General features: G+C 36.6%; 1 protein-coding gene and 1 long non-coding RNA gene across 7 annotated transcripts in view; one reads left to right on the top strand and one right to left on the bottom strand.

Moving 5' to 3' along the window:
- Positions 1 to 19,167, top strand: part of COL25A1 (collagen type XXV alpha 1 chain) — a gene marked incomplete at its 5' end in the record, with an annotated part of 478,255 nt that overhangs the window by 343,132 nt on the left and 115,956 nt on the right. For all 6 annotated transcript variants that reach the window (XM_082389178.1, XM_082389177.1, XM_082389176.1 and 3 more), the window contains 3 exons: positions 760 to 795; positions 16,192 to 16,218; positions 18,833 to 18,877. In XM_082389178.1, the coding sequence (XP_082245304.1) occupies positions 760 to 795; positions 16,192 to 16,218; positions 18,833 to 18,877 (108 nt within the window). The remainder of the gene's footprint in view (positions 1 to 759; positions 796 to 16,191; positions 16,219 to 18,832; positions 18,878 to 19,167) is intronic.
- Positions 1 to 19,167, bottom strand: part of LOC309627326 — a 195,468-nt gene that overhangs the window by 143,359 nt on the left and 32,942 nt on the right. The window lies entirely within an intron of this gene.

Below are 19,167 nucleotides of genomic sequence, written 5' to 3'. Positions count from 1 at the left end.
TAAAATTATTTTCATCAGTGTTTTTGTAGTACAAAAGTAATAATAAAATATTGATCCACAAAGTAGAAAAATATGAAAATAAAGGCAACCAAAAAAGGAAAAACAAATCGGCCATAGTCATTAATGTTTTGGTAGATTTCATTTTTATATGCATATATTTATGTAATTTTTGAGTGACTCTTTTTTTAAGACTATAGGGTACTTTAAAACTTTTCTGGGACAACCTTCTTATAAGCCTCATGCCCCTCGCCAAAAGCTGCTATAAATTTGTCATATGAAATAAGGAATTGACTTTCAGTGTAATATGCTGGTTGTTAGGACTGCTTTCACTGGACCATTAGAGGTAGTGGTTTCATCCTAAAAGTGTCTTCTAATGTCTCACCTTTTCTCGGGATGAAACCCCAAAAGATAGAGAACCCTTCTCGGAATGGAACCCCAAAAGATAGAGAACCCGTAGCTGTTTTACGGTATAATCACTCCTACTCGTTTTATTTAGAATACCTTCTTGGCATAATTCTTAAATCTCTGCTGTAATATAGATTCGTTGTATTAAATCCTAAAAAGTTTATAAAATGCATTTGAAGAAAGAACATCAGCGCTCTTTAAATTACATTGTGTTTGCATTCCTTTCTTTAGCCTAAGAAGTATATATTTGACATTCAAGATCCCTAGTGGATATTGTGAAAAAGAAAAAAAAAAGATTAAAATTGGTTTTTACTGTTTACAGCATTAATAAAATTATCATTATTCTTCTTTAAGGGTGAACCAGGGAAACCAGGAGAACAAGGCTTGATGGCAAGTATCTGAATTTATCTTTTTCTATACTGAAAAGAATGAAAAGACAAGTTACTCAAAACTGTGGTCAAGACTATGTGTAACAAATGTGCCTGTTGTGTGATCTGTAACAAAGAGTGAGAATTAGTAAAAGTTAAAAAGTGATAACGATAACTGAATCACTGTGCTGTACCCCTGAAGCTAACACAACGTTGTAAATGAACTATACTTCAATTTTTTTTAATGGTAAAAAAAAAAAAAAAATGTATTCCTTTAAAACAAACAAGCAAAAAAGAAGTGATAGGGCCTGTCCATCACATGCTAAGGATTACATGACAACACATCTGCAGAACTGGTACAGGAGGAAAAAAGAGGGAGATTCCAGGTGAAGCAAGTGACAGAGGATGCTGAGGGAGACTCTGTCATAAGAGATTAAATTCAGGGCTATGCCTGTTAGCTTAAAAAGAAATGAGATTTCAAAGGAACCAGGTGTCACTACCTGTGAACTAGTAGAGCAAACCTTCGACAGTGATTCAAGAGGTTTTTCTTTTGCTGAAGGGAGAGAACAGTTGTGCCTTCTTGACCCCTGAAACTGATAATAAAACGGTAAGTTAATGGTTAAAATATCAGCAGTTATGGTTTGAATATCATTTGTCCTTCCACCCAGAGAGAAACAGTTGTGCCTTCCTGATCTCTGTCATTAAAAAAGATCATGAAATGATTCCTCTTGGACTTGCCTGTAAACACGCAGGTCCCAGCTCCTCAAGTTTGTTTATGCTTTGCCAGTGAAAGAGAAGTTAGGGCAGCTTGCTGAGCCCCAAAGAGTAGAATTCCTTCAACCTACCTCTCCCTGTCACTTCCTCCCTGTCTCTGGAGCTACCTTTCTGACCTGCTTTGTGACATGAACAATGCTGAGGAACACAGGATGACGCTCTAATAACTCAAATCCCAGAGGACAGCTATGTCTCACGCTTGCCCTGGGTGCAGTGATGACGGTCAGCTTGATCATGTCCATTTCACACGATGTGTGGCACGCAGCCTGCAGGTGCTCAGGATATAAAATGTATTTTAAAAAAATAGAAGCTAGGTCCTAGTGAAACGAATGCACAGGAACACGCTAGTTGGCCAAGAATTAAAACAAACGTGTGCATGGGCTAAAGGTCAAAGGCTTCTCCCTGCACAGGATGCCTTCAACAGCCCTCCTGGGGAGACACTCAGCAAGCTGTAGTCCTAGCTGTCATGTAGCTGCCTTCAAAACATCACTGGTGAAATGGAAGCATCCTGGGACCACACCTGACCCACTGCCTGGAAATTCTCTGTTTCTGACCTACAGTATCAAGATAGATATTTGATACAGACAGTCAGTCTGGGAGTACTATAATGGATTCTTTTTAAAAAGAATAAAATGAAAGAAAAACAACAGCAACAAAAGACCATATGTAAAAATTAAATAAAACATCTGTCATCCGTGGTAACTTTGCATACAAGGGCAGCATTAGCTCTCCAGGTTATAGGATCAGAGGGGGTGAAGAATTTTTGGAAAACTACCATATAAATTTTGAAATTGCTTTATGCAGTTGAATGCACCTGTAATTTCTATCATGGATAACGGTCAAAACATATTCCTGCCATACACTCTTACGTCCAAGGCTACTTAGGATTCTTAGGAGCACTTGTTTGTCCCCAGGTGTGCAGAGCCTGTGATTTTTATCATTGCCACTGGCTTTCTGCCCTGATGCCCAGTGCAGCACCGTAATATACAAAGTTCTAAAATAAAAATGGATGTTTAAAAAATTATAATCTTATCTTCCTTAAATTCATATAGATGCTCTAGAATACACTGTGTAAATAACAAATTAGTCCCATTTCCCTACCATTCCTAGCTTAATGTCATTAAATATAAATGTTCCGCCTAGTCCTAAATGAATTACGTCATTGTCTTAGTTTGCTCTGATTTCCCATTTCATATAGCAACTTTTCAGATAAGAAAAGTTTCCCTGGGTATTTTTCTCTAAACCTTTCTTCTCTCTTTAAACTCTTCAGATATAGTTCATATTCTTATTTCAAAAAATGAAGCTGAGAAACTCAGTTGAAATCGCAAATGTTCAAAGGATATGTCTAATGTAGTGATCTTCTAAAGTACAGCATTGTACTGTTCTTAAAGATGTAAAATTCTTTTTTAAAAGAAAACTTGTATAATATATATTTAACAAGTAGACAAATAAGTATATATCTCAGTGAATTTTCACAGTGAACATAGCTGTGTAACCACAAACCAGATCAAGAAATAGAAGGTTATCATATCCTAGAAACCCCCTTTATCCACCCCGCCATCACCATCTCCCTCTTCTGCCAACACAGATTAGTTTTGCCTGCGTTTGAATTTCATATTAATAGAATCATACAATATGTAACTTTTGTGTCTGGCTTCTTTCATCCAACAGTATATTCGTGAGATCATCCACCTCTGTTTTAATAGCCTTCACAGCTGGTTAAAAAAAAAAATTAAGAGGAAGAACCTTACTTCCTTGACTACCCTGTTAAAACTACATCACTCAAATAACAGTAAATGAATGGTCTGTCTGTCTGACCTTGGGCAAGTCACTTAACCTCTCAAGTTTTCATCTGTAAAGAAAGGAAAATCGTACCCTCTCTGCCTCCCCTATAAGGTTGCCAAAGACAAGTGCAATAAATTAGGAGAAAGCACTTTAAAATATATAATGAAGAATTGTATGAGTATGTTATTATTATTATCACTCAGTTGTTCCCTCTACAGTAAATTACAGGTGAGCATGGATTTATATAACAGATGTATTCCTGTAAAGTTCTATATGAATCAGATTTTCATAAATCAACATAGCTTAAATGTGCTGGGAAATTTTGCTATTTAAAGCAATATTCAGAGTCTTTTCATAAAGCAATATAATCCCCTAATTCCTCTTCCCAGCAAACTGAATTTTTTTTTTTTTTTCCAGTGACTCAAGCTAAAACATTTATTGAATTCCTATTATATAAATCCCCGGCACCATACCAGGGTACCTTTATCATACAGAGATGAAGATGCAGATCTCTGAGCTCACAGCTTTGTTCTCTTCTCCACAACCTTTATGATACTGATAGGCAGGTTAATAACCACCAGACTCTATAGTGGATCACCTTTCTTTTCCTTTTCCTTTGTGTTTCGTCTAGTTTCACTTGCTTGTAGGGGGCCGTGGGCAGAGGCCTTGCCCCGACCCCTCAAACCAGAGTTCCTAGTGCAAAACCATTGTGCCCGACACTGCAGCTCAGCGGGCCATGTGCAAAAGCGCTGTGCATGACACAGCAATACAAAATGGCTGCGGTGGGCCGTGCGCAGAGACACTGCACCCGACACTGCAATCTGGGACCTGAGCAGCACAGCCTGAATTTTTATATATTTGCCTAAAGTGAAATATTTCTATTATTTTTAAAAGTATCATTTAAAAAAAATCACTATGTTTACTAACTTAAATAGCACCTGTGTATTTTAACCCATCTCAAAGACAGAAGATACTGGAAATATAATAGCAGCTTTCACACGGAGAAAGATTTCCTTAGAAATTTTCTTTTTCCTTTCAAACGTTATATGTATGTGTGCGTATGTGGGTGTGTGTGTTTTGACTCGAAGTCTGGTAGAAAGAAAAGTACATATTACCAGTAATTCTGGCCTCAGAACAACTTAGGAGTGTATGACTATCGTCTGTGATCCTTTTTACTGATCTATAAAATGTAGGCAATAATTCCTATTCCACCTATATCACTGGAATATGGTGAGAAGCAAGTGAAATAATAAAAATATGAAAATGCTTTATGGAACACAGACTTCCGTAAATGAGAAGTATTGCTGTTAACACAAAAATGTCAGATGACATAACGTGGCATACAGAAAGACCACTCTATGAGACATAAGGGCTAACGACAGTGTGATTACAGCTGTCAATTAAATTAGAGTGTGTCAAATACTGCGATTGATAATGCAACTTATTCCTTTTGTCCTGTTTGTTGCCATCATTGTGTTTGGCCTTCTCCTATATATCACATCTTCTTACCTCATCACCTTTTCATAACACACCCCTTCTCATCCACCAGTTCAGACAAGGGAAGATAATATATACCACTGCTCTCATCTTTTCCACAGTATGCAAAACCCACTACCTCTGTTGGTTTGCGCCACGGAGGAGTGTTTGCTTACGTGAGGATCTTGAGAGGCATTAGAGAATTTTTTAAAATGTAAAATGTCTCTAATGATGAAATGAAAAAACTAGGAATTATCTAAAATTGGCTCTTTCAAAACTGTTTATGAGTGTGTCAGGTGGGAAATTAGTTTTCATAATCCATGCTATATATTTCATATCGCAAAAATAATCATCTGAAGATTATTCAGATGATTAGCATGAAGATTAGATGACTAGCATGATTAGATGAAGATTAGCATCTCTAATAGAATAAAAAAGAAGTCCTGCCTCTCAAGCAGTTCCACATTTATTTAACCCTGCTGTGCACCTATTCCATAAACAAGACCTTCAGGTTTTGCGAGGAGTTCTAGAGGAGATTTTAAAAGGCAGAATCTTGAGCTAAAACAAACCAGACTCCATCTAAATAAGGAGAGAATCGCTCTGGCTTATAAAATTAGACTCAAGAATCAAACCAAGAACTGATGACAGCTGGAAATGCTAAAGTTCTGAACCCCGGCACAAATGGTCTTTATTTTTCAGTTCTTCAGGAGTTTAAATAGTTGTTAGAATAGTATTTTTGAAGGTGTCTTTCCTTTTGATATTCTTACTGTTTCTTTCTTTGACAAATATAGTAGTTCTCAAAAACATAAAAGACAAATGATGTATATTCAATGTGCCAACTACTCCCTGTTTCCTGGAAATTATTTTTTTGTCCAAAGTGTCTATAACCAAGGTTTCATAGACCATATCACTTTCCCTACACTGAAACTCTTCCTTCCTCTCCTGCCCCCCAAATATATGCAAACTCCATAGCGTATCCATTCATCTCTTTCTGAATTATAAGAGTACTTAAAATGTCATTTGTTGGGCCCTGGTGGTGTCTGAGAGTTCAAAACTCAGAAAAGTTTTTCTGTTATTGTTCCTTAAAGTGAAATTTGGATTGTATCCAAAGAAGTTATAGATACTTTTTAGTTTATTTTGATTTTGCCTGCAAACACATTTAATACGTTTGTGTCAAGTGAACATAATGTATTTTATGGTCGCTAATAACATAAGCATAGATAATTGCTTCTGCTTCATTTAAAATACAATTGTATTAACCAATATGTGAAGATTTACTTTAAACATATTTAGTTATAATGCACTGCTATCCCACAGATTTGATAAAACTTATCATTTTACTTAATTATACTTTGCTGTCTCAACCATATTGACCAGCAGGATGGCAGACATCGGACACAGCAGCAGGCTTCTCTTCATGATTTTAATCCGGTGAGGCAAACAAACCTTCAAATCACAAATGACCAAAATCATCTTAGGATATTTAGTTATTAGACTAGATATTAATAATGACATCTTTTTTGGTAAAACTGCATTACTTCAGTTGTGCACACCAAACTACCTGCCGGGGTGCCTTAGCAACTGTTCTAATGCTTTATTATTCTCACTTAATCTGTTTGTCCATGAAGTACATGTAAATGCCACACCGACAGAGTCCTTCCAACCCACCAGAGCCTGTAATACTTGGTTTTCTAAATGGGCCAAGGCCTGCTCCCCCGCTCTCCCACGCGTACCTAACATCCGTATCTCTATGAGACTGAAGCTCTCATATGTAGACATTTGGGATGCTCACAGGATCAAACTCCATCCACGTGCCTCAAAATACCCACCTCTTTGCCCCATCCTCCAGTTTATTGTAGGGCACACCAGTGGTGTGGTTCACCTGCAGAAGAACAGACCTGGGAAAGAGACAATTCACAGTCCTTGAAGGGAGCTCCAGTCATTGGGGCAGAGAATTCCAAGGTCCCAGGAACCCAGAGTACAGTCTAAGGTCAGGGGGTGGGCTACCACAGGAGGAGGTGTGCAGCCAGGGAAGAGATCTCTAAAGTGTGGACCCTAAAGCAGGAGCCCTCTTGCCCAGGGCTAAGGGCAGTACTGGGGCCATGTGTCTGAATGGACTCAATAAATAGACTTCTGCTTTGGTCACCTCCTTCGAGAAAACTTCACACACACTTCCTCATTCACAGGCATTCACACTCCCCCAAGCTAAGTTAGAAGCTGCCTTCTCCCCTCCTCCACAGCATTTATCACATCACAAAATAACTGTGTCTGGTGCTTAGTGTATTCAATAAACTGAATGACTGAATAACATGAATCAATGAATCGATCAATCAGGTACTAATGCAAGGAAATCCTGTTTATATTTTTATCTCATCCACTATCATCGCATGCCAGGAGTAGGATTAAGCAGGATAAATCCAACAGAAAACTACTTTTTCTTCTGCATCTTCATATATTCATTCACGTATTATAGATAATTTGAAGTATATGTGTGTTCATGAATACGCATGGTGTAACTAAAGGACTGATTTTCATGAGGAAAAGTAACTGTAGCGATTTTTAGTCACACTCTGTGACTGTTTTTTAACTAGAGTGTAAATGATCTAGAAGAAATCTTAGGAATCATCTAGTTAATCGCTTCACAGATAAAGAAACAGCATCAGAGTGAATAAATAACTTGACCAAGCTCATAGAGTAGTCTGTGGCAGAACTAGGGTAGAATCCAGTTCACCTGATTGTCATCTTACGCATTTTACAGTGTAGATCTGCTAGATCTACACTTTCCAATATAGTAGCCACTAGCCACATGTGGCCATTTAAACTGAAATTAAATAAAATTTAAAATCCAGTTTCTAAAAGTGGCACTAGCCACATTTCAAGTGCTCAGTAGCCACATGTGGTTACTGGCTACCTACTGGATTGAGCAATAGAGACTATTTCCACTATTCCAGAAAGTTCTGTTGGGTAAGGCTGGTCTAGATAGAAAACGGATCTGGACAGTAGATGAGTACATATTAGAGTTCTAAATTTAAGTCTTCCTTCTGCTGGTAGTAAGATATTTAAATTTTAGCAGTTAGTGTTTCTTAGCATTGTTGATTTAAAATAGGAAAAGCACTTGCACTTACTCAATAGAAATATTTTTTACTGAGCGTAGTATAGGGTGATAGGCCTTCATGAACCATAAATTTGTTTCCTTCATGGTACACTAGGGAAGTATGCTTAATCACAGAGGGCAGAGGAAGCCTGTTAATTTTTCTTTCTTTACGGGTCATTTCCATTTTGGGTGCAGCAATGAGAGACAATTTATTAAATATTTAGAAGGGATGGAATGAGCTAATTTGAGCCTTGGATATTTGGTAAGAGGCGATAGAATCTCTGTTTGGGGACCTAATCAGAGCATAGATTCTCTAATACCTAGATCTGTCTTTCATCTGCTGGTGGTAGTTAATGTCCAATATTTAGTCTTGGGTCCTGGTTTCGTCAAGTGGTGAGAAAAATGTATGGCTTCTTTAATTTCCTGAGCGTTAAGAGACCTCCCATAAAGAGGTCAGAGCTTCATGATTTTGGGAAACACCAACAAATGAATCATCCAGGTTTAATATTTTCCCCAAAAAGTCAGCACATGAGGTAGAGAAGTCAAAAAGAATTTATTCTTTTAAAAAATAAATTACTGCATTTAAAACTTTTTTCATCAAATATTCATGAATTAATATAATAACATGTCATTGTATTGATAGGCTCTGAAGGAGACCTGTTTCAGAGGAACTTCTTCAAATAATAGAAATTATGGAATTATATTGTTGAAGCAGAAAAAAATCCCAGATACTTAAACAGAAACAACTGCCTCAAATCTGAGAACTTTAAGGAGAAAAATAGAATGATATCTAACTTCCCATAAGAAGAGCTTGTCTATGTGTCTTCTAAATAGATGATGTTGGATGATTCACCCTAGTATTTTGATTCCATTAGGTACTACTGTGATGTAACCATTTTATTTCAAAATATCATTATTTATGTATACTAGAAAAATTTTGCTTTATATCTTTTTCAATTTGATTAAAAGTTTTAGATGGCCATCTTAAAAAAAAACAAAAAACAAAAAACTGAGAACTCTTACCAGTGGTTAGAAGTAAGATAGCTAGAGTTGCAAAACAATGGAGGAAATTTGGTAAATGGAATTTAATAATTTTCATATTCATTAATTCATTGTTTCACTGTAGTCAATAATGATTTATTTGCTAGGCACTGCTATGTAGGTGCTGAGGATGTAAAATATATGGCCCGAAGAATTTGCTGCCTAGTCAAGTAGATTTGATAAATATGTAAATATATTAAAATACAGCCAGTTAAAATGTGCTAGAGAAACACAGAGGACAAAAACAAGCTCTGTCTGGGTGCACTGGAGAAGGTTCACAAAGGAAGTGAGTTATGGCTGCTCAGCCTCGAAGAATGATTAAGACCTTTACAAGAAGGCTAATGGGAAACTGCTTGGGAAAGATGATTCAATGTGACTGAAGACAGAGTCCATGGAGGACTCGAAACAAGAGATGAGGCTCTCCCATCTCAGCTCTGTCCTGCTCTTTTCTTGTTTATGCTGTGTTCCTTCGTACCCAGTTCAGCTAAATCATTGGCTTTTACACTGAAAACATATCAGCACACTCTCTTACATTCTAAACATTTCCCAAAAGTTTCTCGTTTGGCATTTCCACACACTTAAGCTATGGAATCTGAGTCTTGTAAAACATCATTTGAATTATACTCCAGACTCACGTATAATAGTGGCTAGAGTTTATGTTTCTTGACCCTCCCTCATCAAACATCCAAGGAGAACATGGAATTTTATATAAGTACATCTTAAATGAACCCTTCTTAAGTAAGACAAATTTCCATTATTTATTTCAAATTTCCTCTTACCCTTTATAAACCAAGTTGTATTTTCTGATCTTGTGACCAGGTTAATAGCTTTCAAAAGGTTATGATTAAAGTCTGTTGCACCAAACCCTTGAGAAAGTCTGATACTAACATTTTATGACTCCAGTAAGTTAGATTATACGTGTTATCATTTTCCCCCATGGAAACAGACTTTAAAAAGTATTTTCTTCATTTTACCTAACTTTTATTAAATCTTGGAAAAATTCTTAACTCAAAAAGGAAATAATTTTAAATGGCTTAATAGATTGGGGCTTTTATTCTCCCCTTCACAGATGGACCACCTCTTTTTTGTTCCCTGTGTTTTTTATTACAGAAGCTGGTTGTATATTCTTGTATCCAGAAATGACCAGCAGCTTTTAGAGCTTTGAATTTTACTGTTAGCCATCAGGGACAGAACAGGAACTATGTCCGCCCCCTGCTCGCACAGAACATCATTTCCTAATAGCAGGCAACCAGAACTTGCCTTAAAACACCTCCCAAGAGGCATCCTAGAGCACATCATTTAGAAACTCTGCATTCTGTTTAAGTAATTAATACCTCAATCAAATTTGTGCTAACATCAGTAGTCAGAAAAATTCATTAATTTTTTTTTCCATTCCATGATCTATCAAACAAAAGACTTTTTAATTAAAAAATGTTATTTTTACAAGCTGGAAAGTGCAGCCAATGCATAATGGTTATAGAAACGTCCATTTCTTAACTGCCTGCTTTGAAGATTAACATGAGTTGATAATTCTACTTACTGTTTGCATGATGGCTTTTGATATGCATTAGAGACCTTAGACCTACATCCACATCCATGACACTCTCCGTGTCAATGAGACCATGTAATCAAGATGATTTTTGCTTTGCGGTTTTAATATAGAAGCCATGAATTGAATTCATCCACTCACTCTTGCACTTAGAGGTAATCTAGAGGCTATAAGAATAGGCCAGGGACTTCCCTGGTGGCTCAGTGGTTAAGAATACGCCTACCAATGCAGGGGACACAGGTTCGATCCCTGGTCTGGAAGATCCCACATGCCGTGGAGCAACCAAGCCCGCGTGCCACAACTACTGAAGCCCACGTGCCATAACTACTGAAGCCCGTGTGCCTAGGGCCGGTGCTCCGCAACAAGAGAAGCCACTGCAATGAGAAGCCCGCACACCACAACGAAGAGGAGCCCCCGCTCGCCTCAACTAGAGAAAGCCCGCGCACAGCAACAAAGACCCAACACAGCCAAAAATTTTTAAAAATTAAAAATTAAAAAAAAAAAAAGAATAGGCCAGTAGCATTAGAATGACTTGGGTGAACGTGAGTGAAAAATCTTGTCATTCTTATCTTTAGATACTATTGTCTAAGGTATAAGGGAAAACTTGGTTTACTCTATGTGTTCATCATTCATTCCTATAATTTTTATCAACTCAAACTAAGCACCATTGTGCTTACAAGCACCTACAAGGCCATACACATGTGATCTCCCTACCCTCTCCAGAGCCCCATCTTCTACTACTTACCTATTGCCTCCTCAGTGTTCTTTGAACACACTGAGCATATGCCCACCTCTTGGCCTTGTACTTGCTATTCCCATGCCTGGAACATTCTTCCCCCTTCTACATGCATGACTGTCTTGCCTGACCTCTTTCAGGGCTCTATCCAAGAGTCACTTTATCCTAGGCCTTCACTGATCCCCCAATTTAAAATACCACCACATCCACTTCTCCCAATCCCTACCCCCCTATTTGCTTTAACACTTACCCCCGACACAACTTTATATTTTACTTGTTTATTTTTTTACTGTCTTTCTCCATTCACTAGACTACGCAGTCCAGGAGGGCATGCATTTTTATTAATTTTGTTCACTACTGTATCCCCAGTGCCTAGAACATTGCCTCACACTCGATGGGCATTCAAAAAACTGCTCAGTGGATGAATTCATGAATGAACCCAAAAGGATTCACTGAGCAATTACTGTGCCAGCTTCTGTGTATGATAAAAGACATGTAGAGTGAAGAAAGAAGTAACCTGACAATCACAACACAGTTGGTAAATTCTGGGAAAGAAGTGCTGTCATAGGGGTGCTTTGGAAAACAAAAGAAGGGGACCTAGCCCCAAGGGTGGAGGCACTGACCCCTGAATTATGGAATGAGTGGAAGAGACAGGACCAGAGAGAAGAAGCCCATTAAAGGAACAGACAACCAGAGGTGCAGAGGTGTAGAGATGAGGAAGCAGGGCTTATGTGGCAAACTACAACTGTTACAAAAGCTTGAACTTTTCTCTCAAAATCCATGGAAAGCCATGGAAGGATTTTTCAGCTGAGGCAAGGTAGAAACCTGTAAGCCTTTTAGAAAGCTCCCTCGGGCAGCACTGTGTAGAAAGGGTTGAATAAGACTGAAAACACAGTGGCTTTTAGATGGATGTCACAGTAGCTTAGGTGAGAGAGAAGCGGGTTGAACAAGAGCATGGCAATGCAGCTGAAGAAGAGGGCAGACCGGAGAATGTTCCTGAGTAAGTGTAGTATCTGGTGGACCCAGAGCCAAAGAGTAAACTATCACTCTCAAGCCCGAGTAGCGTGCCTTGAGTAAAGGCAATCACCAAATGGGAACTACAGTATTTCTTTAACTTACTTGACTGCCATATTCTACATAATATTCTACATCGTCTTTAAAAATGGAATCTAGCGGGGGTGGGGAAAACAGGAAAGAAAATCAGTGCACTGTGTAATTTCCTACCTGTTTATAACTTTTAAGTTTTCGTAGCTCTCCATAGTCTTTTCTGAAAGACCATGAAAATTAGGTGTAAACATTTATCTGCAGATAAGTGATGTCGTTACTCCACACTTAGAATTTTTCAGTGGCTCATTTGGTTCTTATCTTTTGAATAAGGTTATGTCCATTGTGCAAAATCCTTTAATGAAAAAAGTTAATACATTCTACATCACCCAGAGCCTATATTGAAATGAGTACATTTTAAGGTTTAAATTATAGTTTAACACTTCTGGAGTTAAACTTAAAGAAATATAGTTTAACATGTTGAGATTCTATATGTTACACAGTTTCCAATCTTGAGACATATACAAAGAAATGATTACAGAAAATAAAAGAGACCAGATTATTCTCATCTTAATTGGTCATCTGCAAAGTATATGCAAATATAAAAGTGCCCGCCAAGAAAATACCTAAGAAAGGAACAATTCATTGATTGATAAAAATGGACTAAAAAGATTGACTCTTTGGTTTGGAAGACTATTTGATTCAAACTTTTTAAGACATGGGGATAACAATAATGGAATTATTTTAGAAATCTTAGAATACTAGAACAACTAGTTTTAATTTTAGGAATAATCAGATACACTAGCTTGACAAGTGAATAATGAATATGTGACATTCTTCATCCAAGTCATTATTCAGGCTGAAACTATAAGTAAGTTTAAGAAAGATTAGATAAGTCAGTCAATGGTTCTATGGCATTTACCCATTACTTTATAAATTTGTATTTGTACTAGAAACTACAAAACTACTCAAATGTAGACATCTTAACCAACTGGTAGTAGCATACCCTAACTTCAAAATCAATTTTTGATCAGTGAAGCTTTCATTTGTAAGCTTAAATTTATGACCACAGTGTCACAGATATATAATGGGACTATTAATCAGAGAATGCTCAAAAAATATATACATGAGCAAAATATTGATCAAAATAGCTATTTGTGTGTGTGTGTACTTACTCAAATGTATGTCTGTGCCTTATATTCAACATTGCTTTTTCCCAGTTCCTCTCTAAAACAATGACACTAACTTTGGCTTGTTACCATTTTTCCTGCCAGCGAGATCAAAGGAGTATATGCACATTTTTGGTAGCTGAGGATATATCCTTGGCAACATAGTTATGAAAATTTATAAGATATGTATTCACAATTCAAAATTAATATTGTCTTAAAAGCTGCTTTTATTTTTGGAGTTTAGCAAAAATGGCAGTAGTTTTCTAACAGTGAGAAAAATAATATATTTTTTATAGCCATCCTTTGACTTTTATTAACTACTGTGTTAAAATATACAACTAATATAATTTCATAGATTTCAGAGTTGTGAGTAATCTTTCTAAATCTCTGACTTACTGTGATCATGCAGCAAAGACCAGATTAGAAAATACCAGATATGTTCGTCTCTAGTTAAAACATTTGGTTTAAAATTTGCTCTTATTTTAATCTGAAATATTCCCTTCCAGGGTTATATATCACATGTAATGAAATGCCCAGTTTTAGTGAACAATATTTTTTCAAGCGGCAGTTAAGTTTTTAGCGGGAAACAAACCTGTTTGCATTGAACATATACTTTCTCAGTCTAAACATTGAATTAATGTACTTTTTGTTATATGATTTCCTTTCTAACATCAACACTTTAAAAAGTGAAATACTCTGGAGACACTAGGAAAAATGGAATCACAGGCAGTGATAAAACCCAAGTCTTTTCTTCACTCTCAGATCTCCTATCACTACAGCTTCCAAATTCTGCCTTTACTTAGCATTAACATTCACTTCCCAAACAATTTACCCAAGTAAGGAAATGATTACACATGTTTATGTGCTAAGGGGAAGGAACCAGTGCAGAGCGGGAGGCTCTGATACAGATGCAGGGATAATTGATTGAGAAAGAGCCCTGAGGGCGAAGGCAAGGATGGATTCCAGAGTCTACTGGATGCATTTGCCCAGTGGGAGGAGAACATCTTCCTCCTCTGATATAGTAAGGAGGCCCACATGGGTTTGAGTTGATGAGAGACATGATGTTGGGGGAATTTATGCCTGAGAGCCTCTGTTTTCTCTGCAAAATCTAAGACGTGGAGAATTTTAAATTGAAGGAGTGAGATAAGCAGAGAGAAAGTCAGACCACACAGATAGATGAGATAACAAGCTCTTTAAGAAGGTTGAGTAAATTGAAAAGGAATATATATGGCAAAATATTAACAATTGTTACATATAAGTGATGGATACATGGGTGTACATTATATTACTCTCCCTACCCTTTATTATGTTTTAGATTTTTTGTAATAAAAAGGAAAAAAGAAAAGAGTTCACTTTCTTGCAGTTCCTAGGCTTGTAGGCCAGTATTAATTTTTTCATATGTCTGACATTCAATGTCCTTGCCTTCAGTGTCACCGAGTCAATAAAACTACATCCTACATTTTAAAAAAGGAATCTATAAAGGTGATATTGCACAGTGCACTCTCAGTAACCTAAAGCTGATTATTTGAGGAAATTGTTAGTCTTCCTGTGAGGATTACAAAATAATTTATGAGGAACAGATTCTCTGAATGTTCCTAAACATTGTGTATTTTTAATTAAAAAATTAGCCATGACCAATTCTTCCTCTAATTACCACTCTAGTCCTTTTTTTATGTTACAGTCTGAATGTAAGATGCTGATTAACTGAAATGTCACACATTAAAAATAAGCTAGCCATTAGTTAAGTGTAATGGAATAAAGAGCTTTTTACATGGAATGATAGAGTACCTATAACTTTGTTAAAATATACTGAAATTAAAAGTATTTTTGAAAGAATTGGAAGAAAAGTGCTTAATATTTTTATTTAAAAATAGACATCAGAAGTCAGAATTACAGCTCTCTTTGTGCTCTTTTCTACCATTCCAAAGCCTGCCTTGCTCTAAATAAAGCCAACAGAATTCCAACACTGACGTTGTGGTCAAAAAATTGCTAAATCTCAGAACTGCCACATTTCCATTTTAAATGTAAATATTCCCATTCATCTTCCTAAATATTATATTTCTTCTCCTCTCCTCCCCTGCCCCAGTGTCATAGTTTATGCAACAGCTGACAGCATCTTTTGTTCCCTTTTCTGGTGCACATTACATGCCACAACTGACCTTGGCATCGCCTAGTTTGTAAACAAGTTTTTGTGCAGGTCAATTGGCCGCATTTCATAAGAGGAAGAATAGAGCAAAACATGTTTCTTTGTAATGCCATTCAATGATTTCCTTTGCAAATCTGCTTCCTGAAGTTTTGCAGATGCAGAAGTATAGAACGTGTCAGTGTGCTGGGAACTGCGTTGCATTTTAAGTGCTTCTAGTAACAACATCTCCAGCCTTCTATATGAGACTGACGTGATAGATTTGCAGGTATCTGAAGAAACAGATGCACTGAAATGGCAAAGATTCTTTCTGTTTTGTTTTAGTTGAAATATAGTTGATTTACAATGTTGTGATCCTTTTTTTTAAAGGAAAATATCAGAATCCTACTGCATATGCTTAATGTTCTTCAAAAGAGAACAAGAGAGAAGAAAAGACCCATTGTGCACTTCCAACCGAAAATTTTCATTTTCCTTGATGTACAAAACATCAGCATATTTCAGCATGACAAATATCAATAGAACCTTACAGAATAGGACAGTTTTAATCAGTCATTTAAGTTTAAATCGTTGCAATATTATGTTTATTGAATTGTTTTTCTTTTCTTAGGGTCCTCTGGGGCCTCCAGGACAAAAGGTAGAGTATAAATAATACTGTGAAGGTAATTATACTCCCATCGCCCAATGGCTAGTCAGAGAAGTGAATGGAATTAGCTACTGTAAGTCATGCCAAAGCAGTCTGGTTTGTGCATTCTGCTTTCTAAAAATACAGTCATGTAATGTTAGCCATTAGATTTCTAATTGACTCCATTATAGAAAAGTCAATAAATCCAGGGCAGACTCTTTTTAAGCTGTCTGCCAAACTTGTAGGTTATTGAGGTTTTAATTCAAATCCTGGTAAAACATCATGAGAAAACTTAGAATGTGAAGGGTCATAAGACATTGCAAATTAATTGCATGGTCTTGCACACATATGGGATTGTTAAATGACTGTTAAACAGACCAGAACAAAGGATATTCTTGTTGCTTGCTGGCTATATTTAAGTGGTCCACTAGTGTCTTCCTTTGCTGAGGTAACCCGAAAAGTGGCTTCCTGATTGTCATTTCAACGTTATCCAGAGCCATCAGAATTAACCCTTTACGTTCTGATGGAGAAAGTCTAGCACTTCTAAAATTACATCAATACTACAGTAGTAAATACATCCGTAGCAGGTAGATGGCGCTTTGCCAATAAAATATCACTAAGTCCCCATTCCCCATCACACCTCCCACCCCATAAAGATGACAAAAAAGGATATTTAACCTGCAGAAAACTAAAGAAAATAATTGTATTACAACAGGTGGAAAAGTGATTATTCTTTATCTTTGGAATCCATCAAAGTTAGAGATGTTTTATCCCCCAAGCTTGGGCATGTGGCATCTGTTGAAACATAATCCCACAAACCAAGTAAAAGCCAATGCGTTGTGAGACAACTTGTGTATAGGAACAATTTGTCCTTAGCAATAATGTCTCTATTAAGTATGGTGTGAAATTGTAAAGCTACCCTAATCCACATGCGACCAGGATGAAATTACTGCCTCAGGCTTCGGGAAGTCCTTTAATGACCCACTCAATATAATCACCAAGAAAGCACTAAGGAACTTGCTATCTCAATTTGTTTTGCATGTAATGACTATATTTTTAATAAACTTTATTTTTTAGAGCAGTTTTAGATTTATAATTACTATTTTAATTTTTTTCCATTATTCTTAAAGAAATTTAATATTATACAGCTACTAAGAAAAATCTGTTTTCTAGTGCTAAACAAAAAATAAGCACCTTCTATTTAAAAATGGTTTCTCCAGAACTTCAAAGGAAGGTGTGTGAAGGGAAATCACTATTTGAAAACATTTGTTAATGTTTCTGTATCCAGTTAAATGTCAGATTTTCTCAGGTAGTAATTAGCTTTCTTATTCTCAGTTCCACCACCTATGTCCAATCATTGTAATCACCCCAGTGCATGTGTGCACACTTCCAAGTGTGCATGCATGTACACACACACACACACAAACACACTTAAGATAATATTTTATGTGTAGAAGTTGTGTTGTTCCTAGTTGGTGTTTACCACTTGCAACATCCTTTCTAGTCTACTTTGGAAGATGTATTCACACTCACGTGGTTTAAACACACTCCCTGAGAGTCTCGGGGAAATGCTTTCAAATACAACAAATTTGAGTTTACAACATGGGTCCCTTATTTGTCTAACTGTGGAGCAAGTGGGTGTTATTTTACTTACCTTTCATTTTATGTTATTTAATTTCATGAAATTCAGGAGTTACTGCTACTGCTAGGCTTTTTCCAGATGAAACTAAGCATATTTAATTCTTTTTTAAAAAATATTTATTTATTTATTTGGTTGCGCTGGGTCTTAGCTGCGGCAGGTGGGCTCCTTAGTTGTGGCTCCAGGGCTCCTTGGTTGTGGCAGGCGGGCTCCTTAGTTGCAGCATGCAAACTCGTAGTTGCAGCATGCATATGGGATCTAGTTCCCTGACCAGGGATCGAAGCCGGGCTCCCTGCATTGGGAGCGCAGAGTCTTATCCACTGCGCCACCAGGGAAGTCCCGGCAAGTTTAATTCTTTTGTGTGTGTGTTTACATATTTATTTATTTATTTATTTATTTATTTATTTATTTATAACATCTTTATTGGAGTATAATTGCTTTACAATGGTGTGTTAGTTTCTGCTTTATAACAAAGTGAATCAGCTATACATAAACATATATCCCCATATCTCCTCCCTCTTGCATCTCCCTCCCACCCTCCCTATCCCACCCCTCTAGGTGGACACAAAGCACCGAGCTGATCTCCCTGTGCCATGTGGCTGCTTCCCACTAGCTATCTATTTTACATTTGGTAGTGTATATATGTCCATGCCATGTCTATTAAAAGCACCCAAATTTAGAGCTATGTGGCCTTCTGATAGCTCTAAATCTCAATTTATGATGTGAATTTCTTTAAAATCATATTAGCATTAAGTAGATATTTGCAAACGTGGTTAAATTTAACTTAATGGTTTTTGGGAAAGCTTGATGAATCTGTTTACATTATTGTATATTTGAACACAGTAGATAAGATCTGAAAAACATAGCCTCCCAGACATGTTTTTAGCAAGGTAAAGTTATGGCTAACATAACTAATAAAATATAAATTTAGAATTGAAATATTTTGTGATTATGATATCAATTTATTTCAATCATGTGTCTCCTTAGGGTTCTGTTGGAGCACCTGGAATTCCAGGGATGAATGGGCAAAAGGTGAGTTCTATAGAATATACTACTTTTGATCATTTGGAGAGGATTAAAGTCACAAAGTTTTTCTAGTCAGTAATGTTGGTAATAAGTTTATGTGCTCACAAAAATATTACATATACTTTTGAAATATAGGAATATTATGGGGCAAATGATCAAATTAGTTTAATTTTTAAACTAGTACATTAAATAGCCAGAAACTCTTAGAAAATTTTCCATTTTATTTTGATATGTATGAGACACAACTATATGTTTCTCATAAATATATTTGGAGTACGAAAAATGCTGTGTTTAAC

This window comes from Balaenoptera borealis, assembly GCF_965194805.1.
Source record: "Balaenoptera borealis genome assembly, chromosome: 4".
NCBI lineage: Eukaryota > Metazoa > Chordata > Mammalia > Artiodactyla > Balaenopteridae > Balaenoptera > Balaenoptera borealis.
This window is presented reverse-complemented; position numbering and strand designations above follow the sequence as displayed.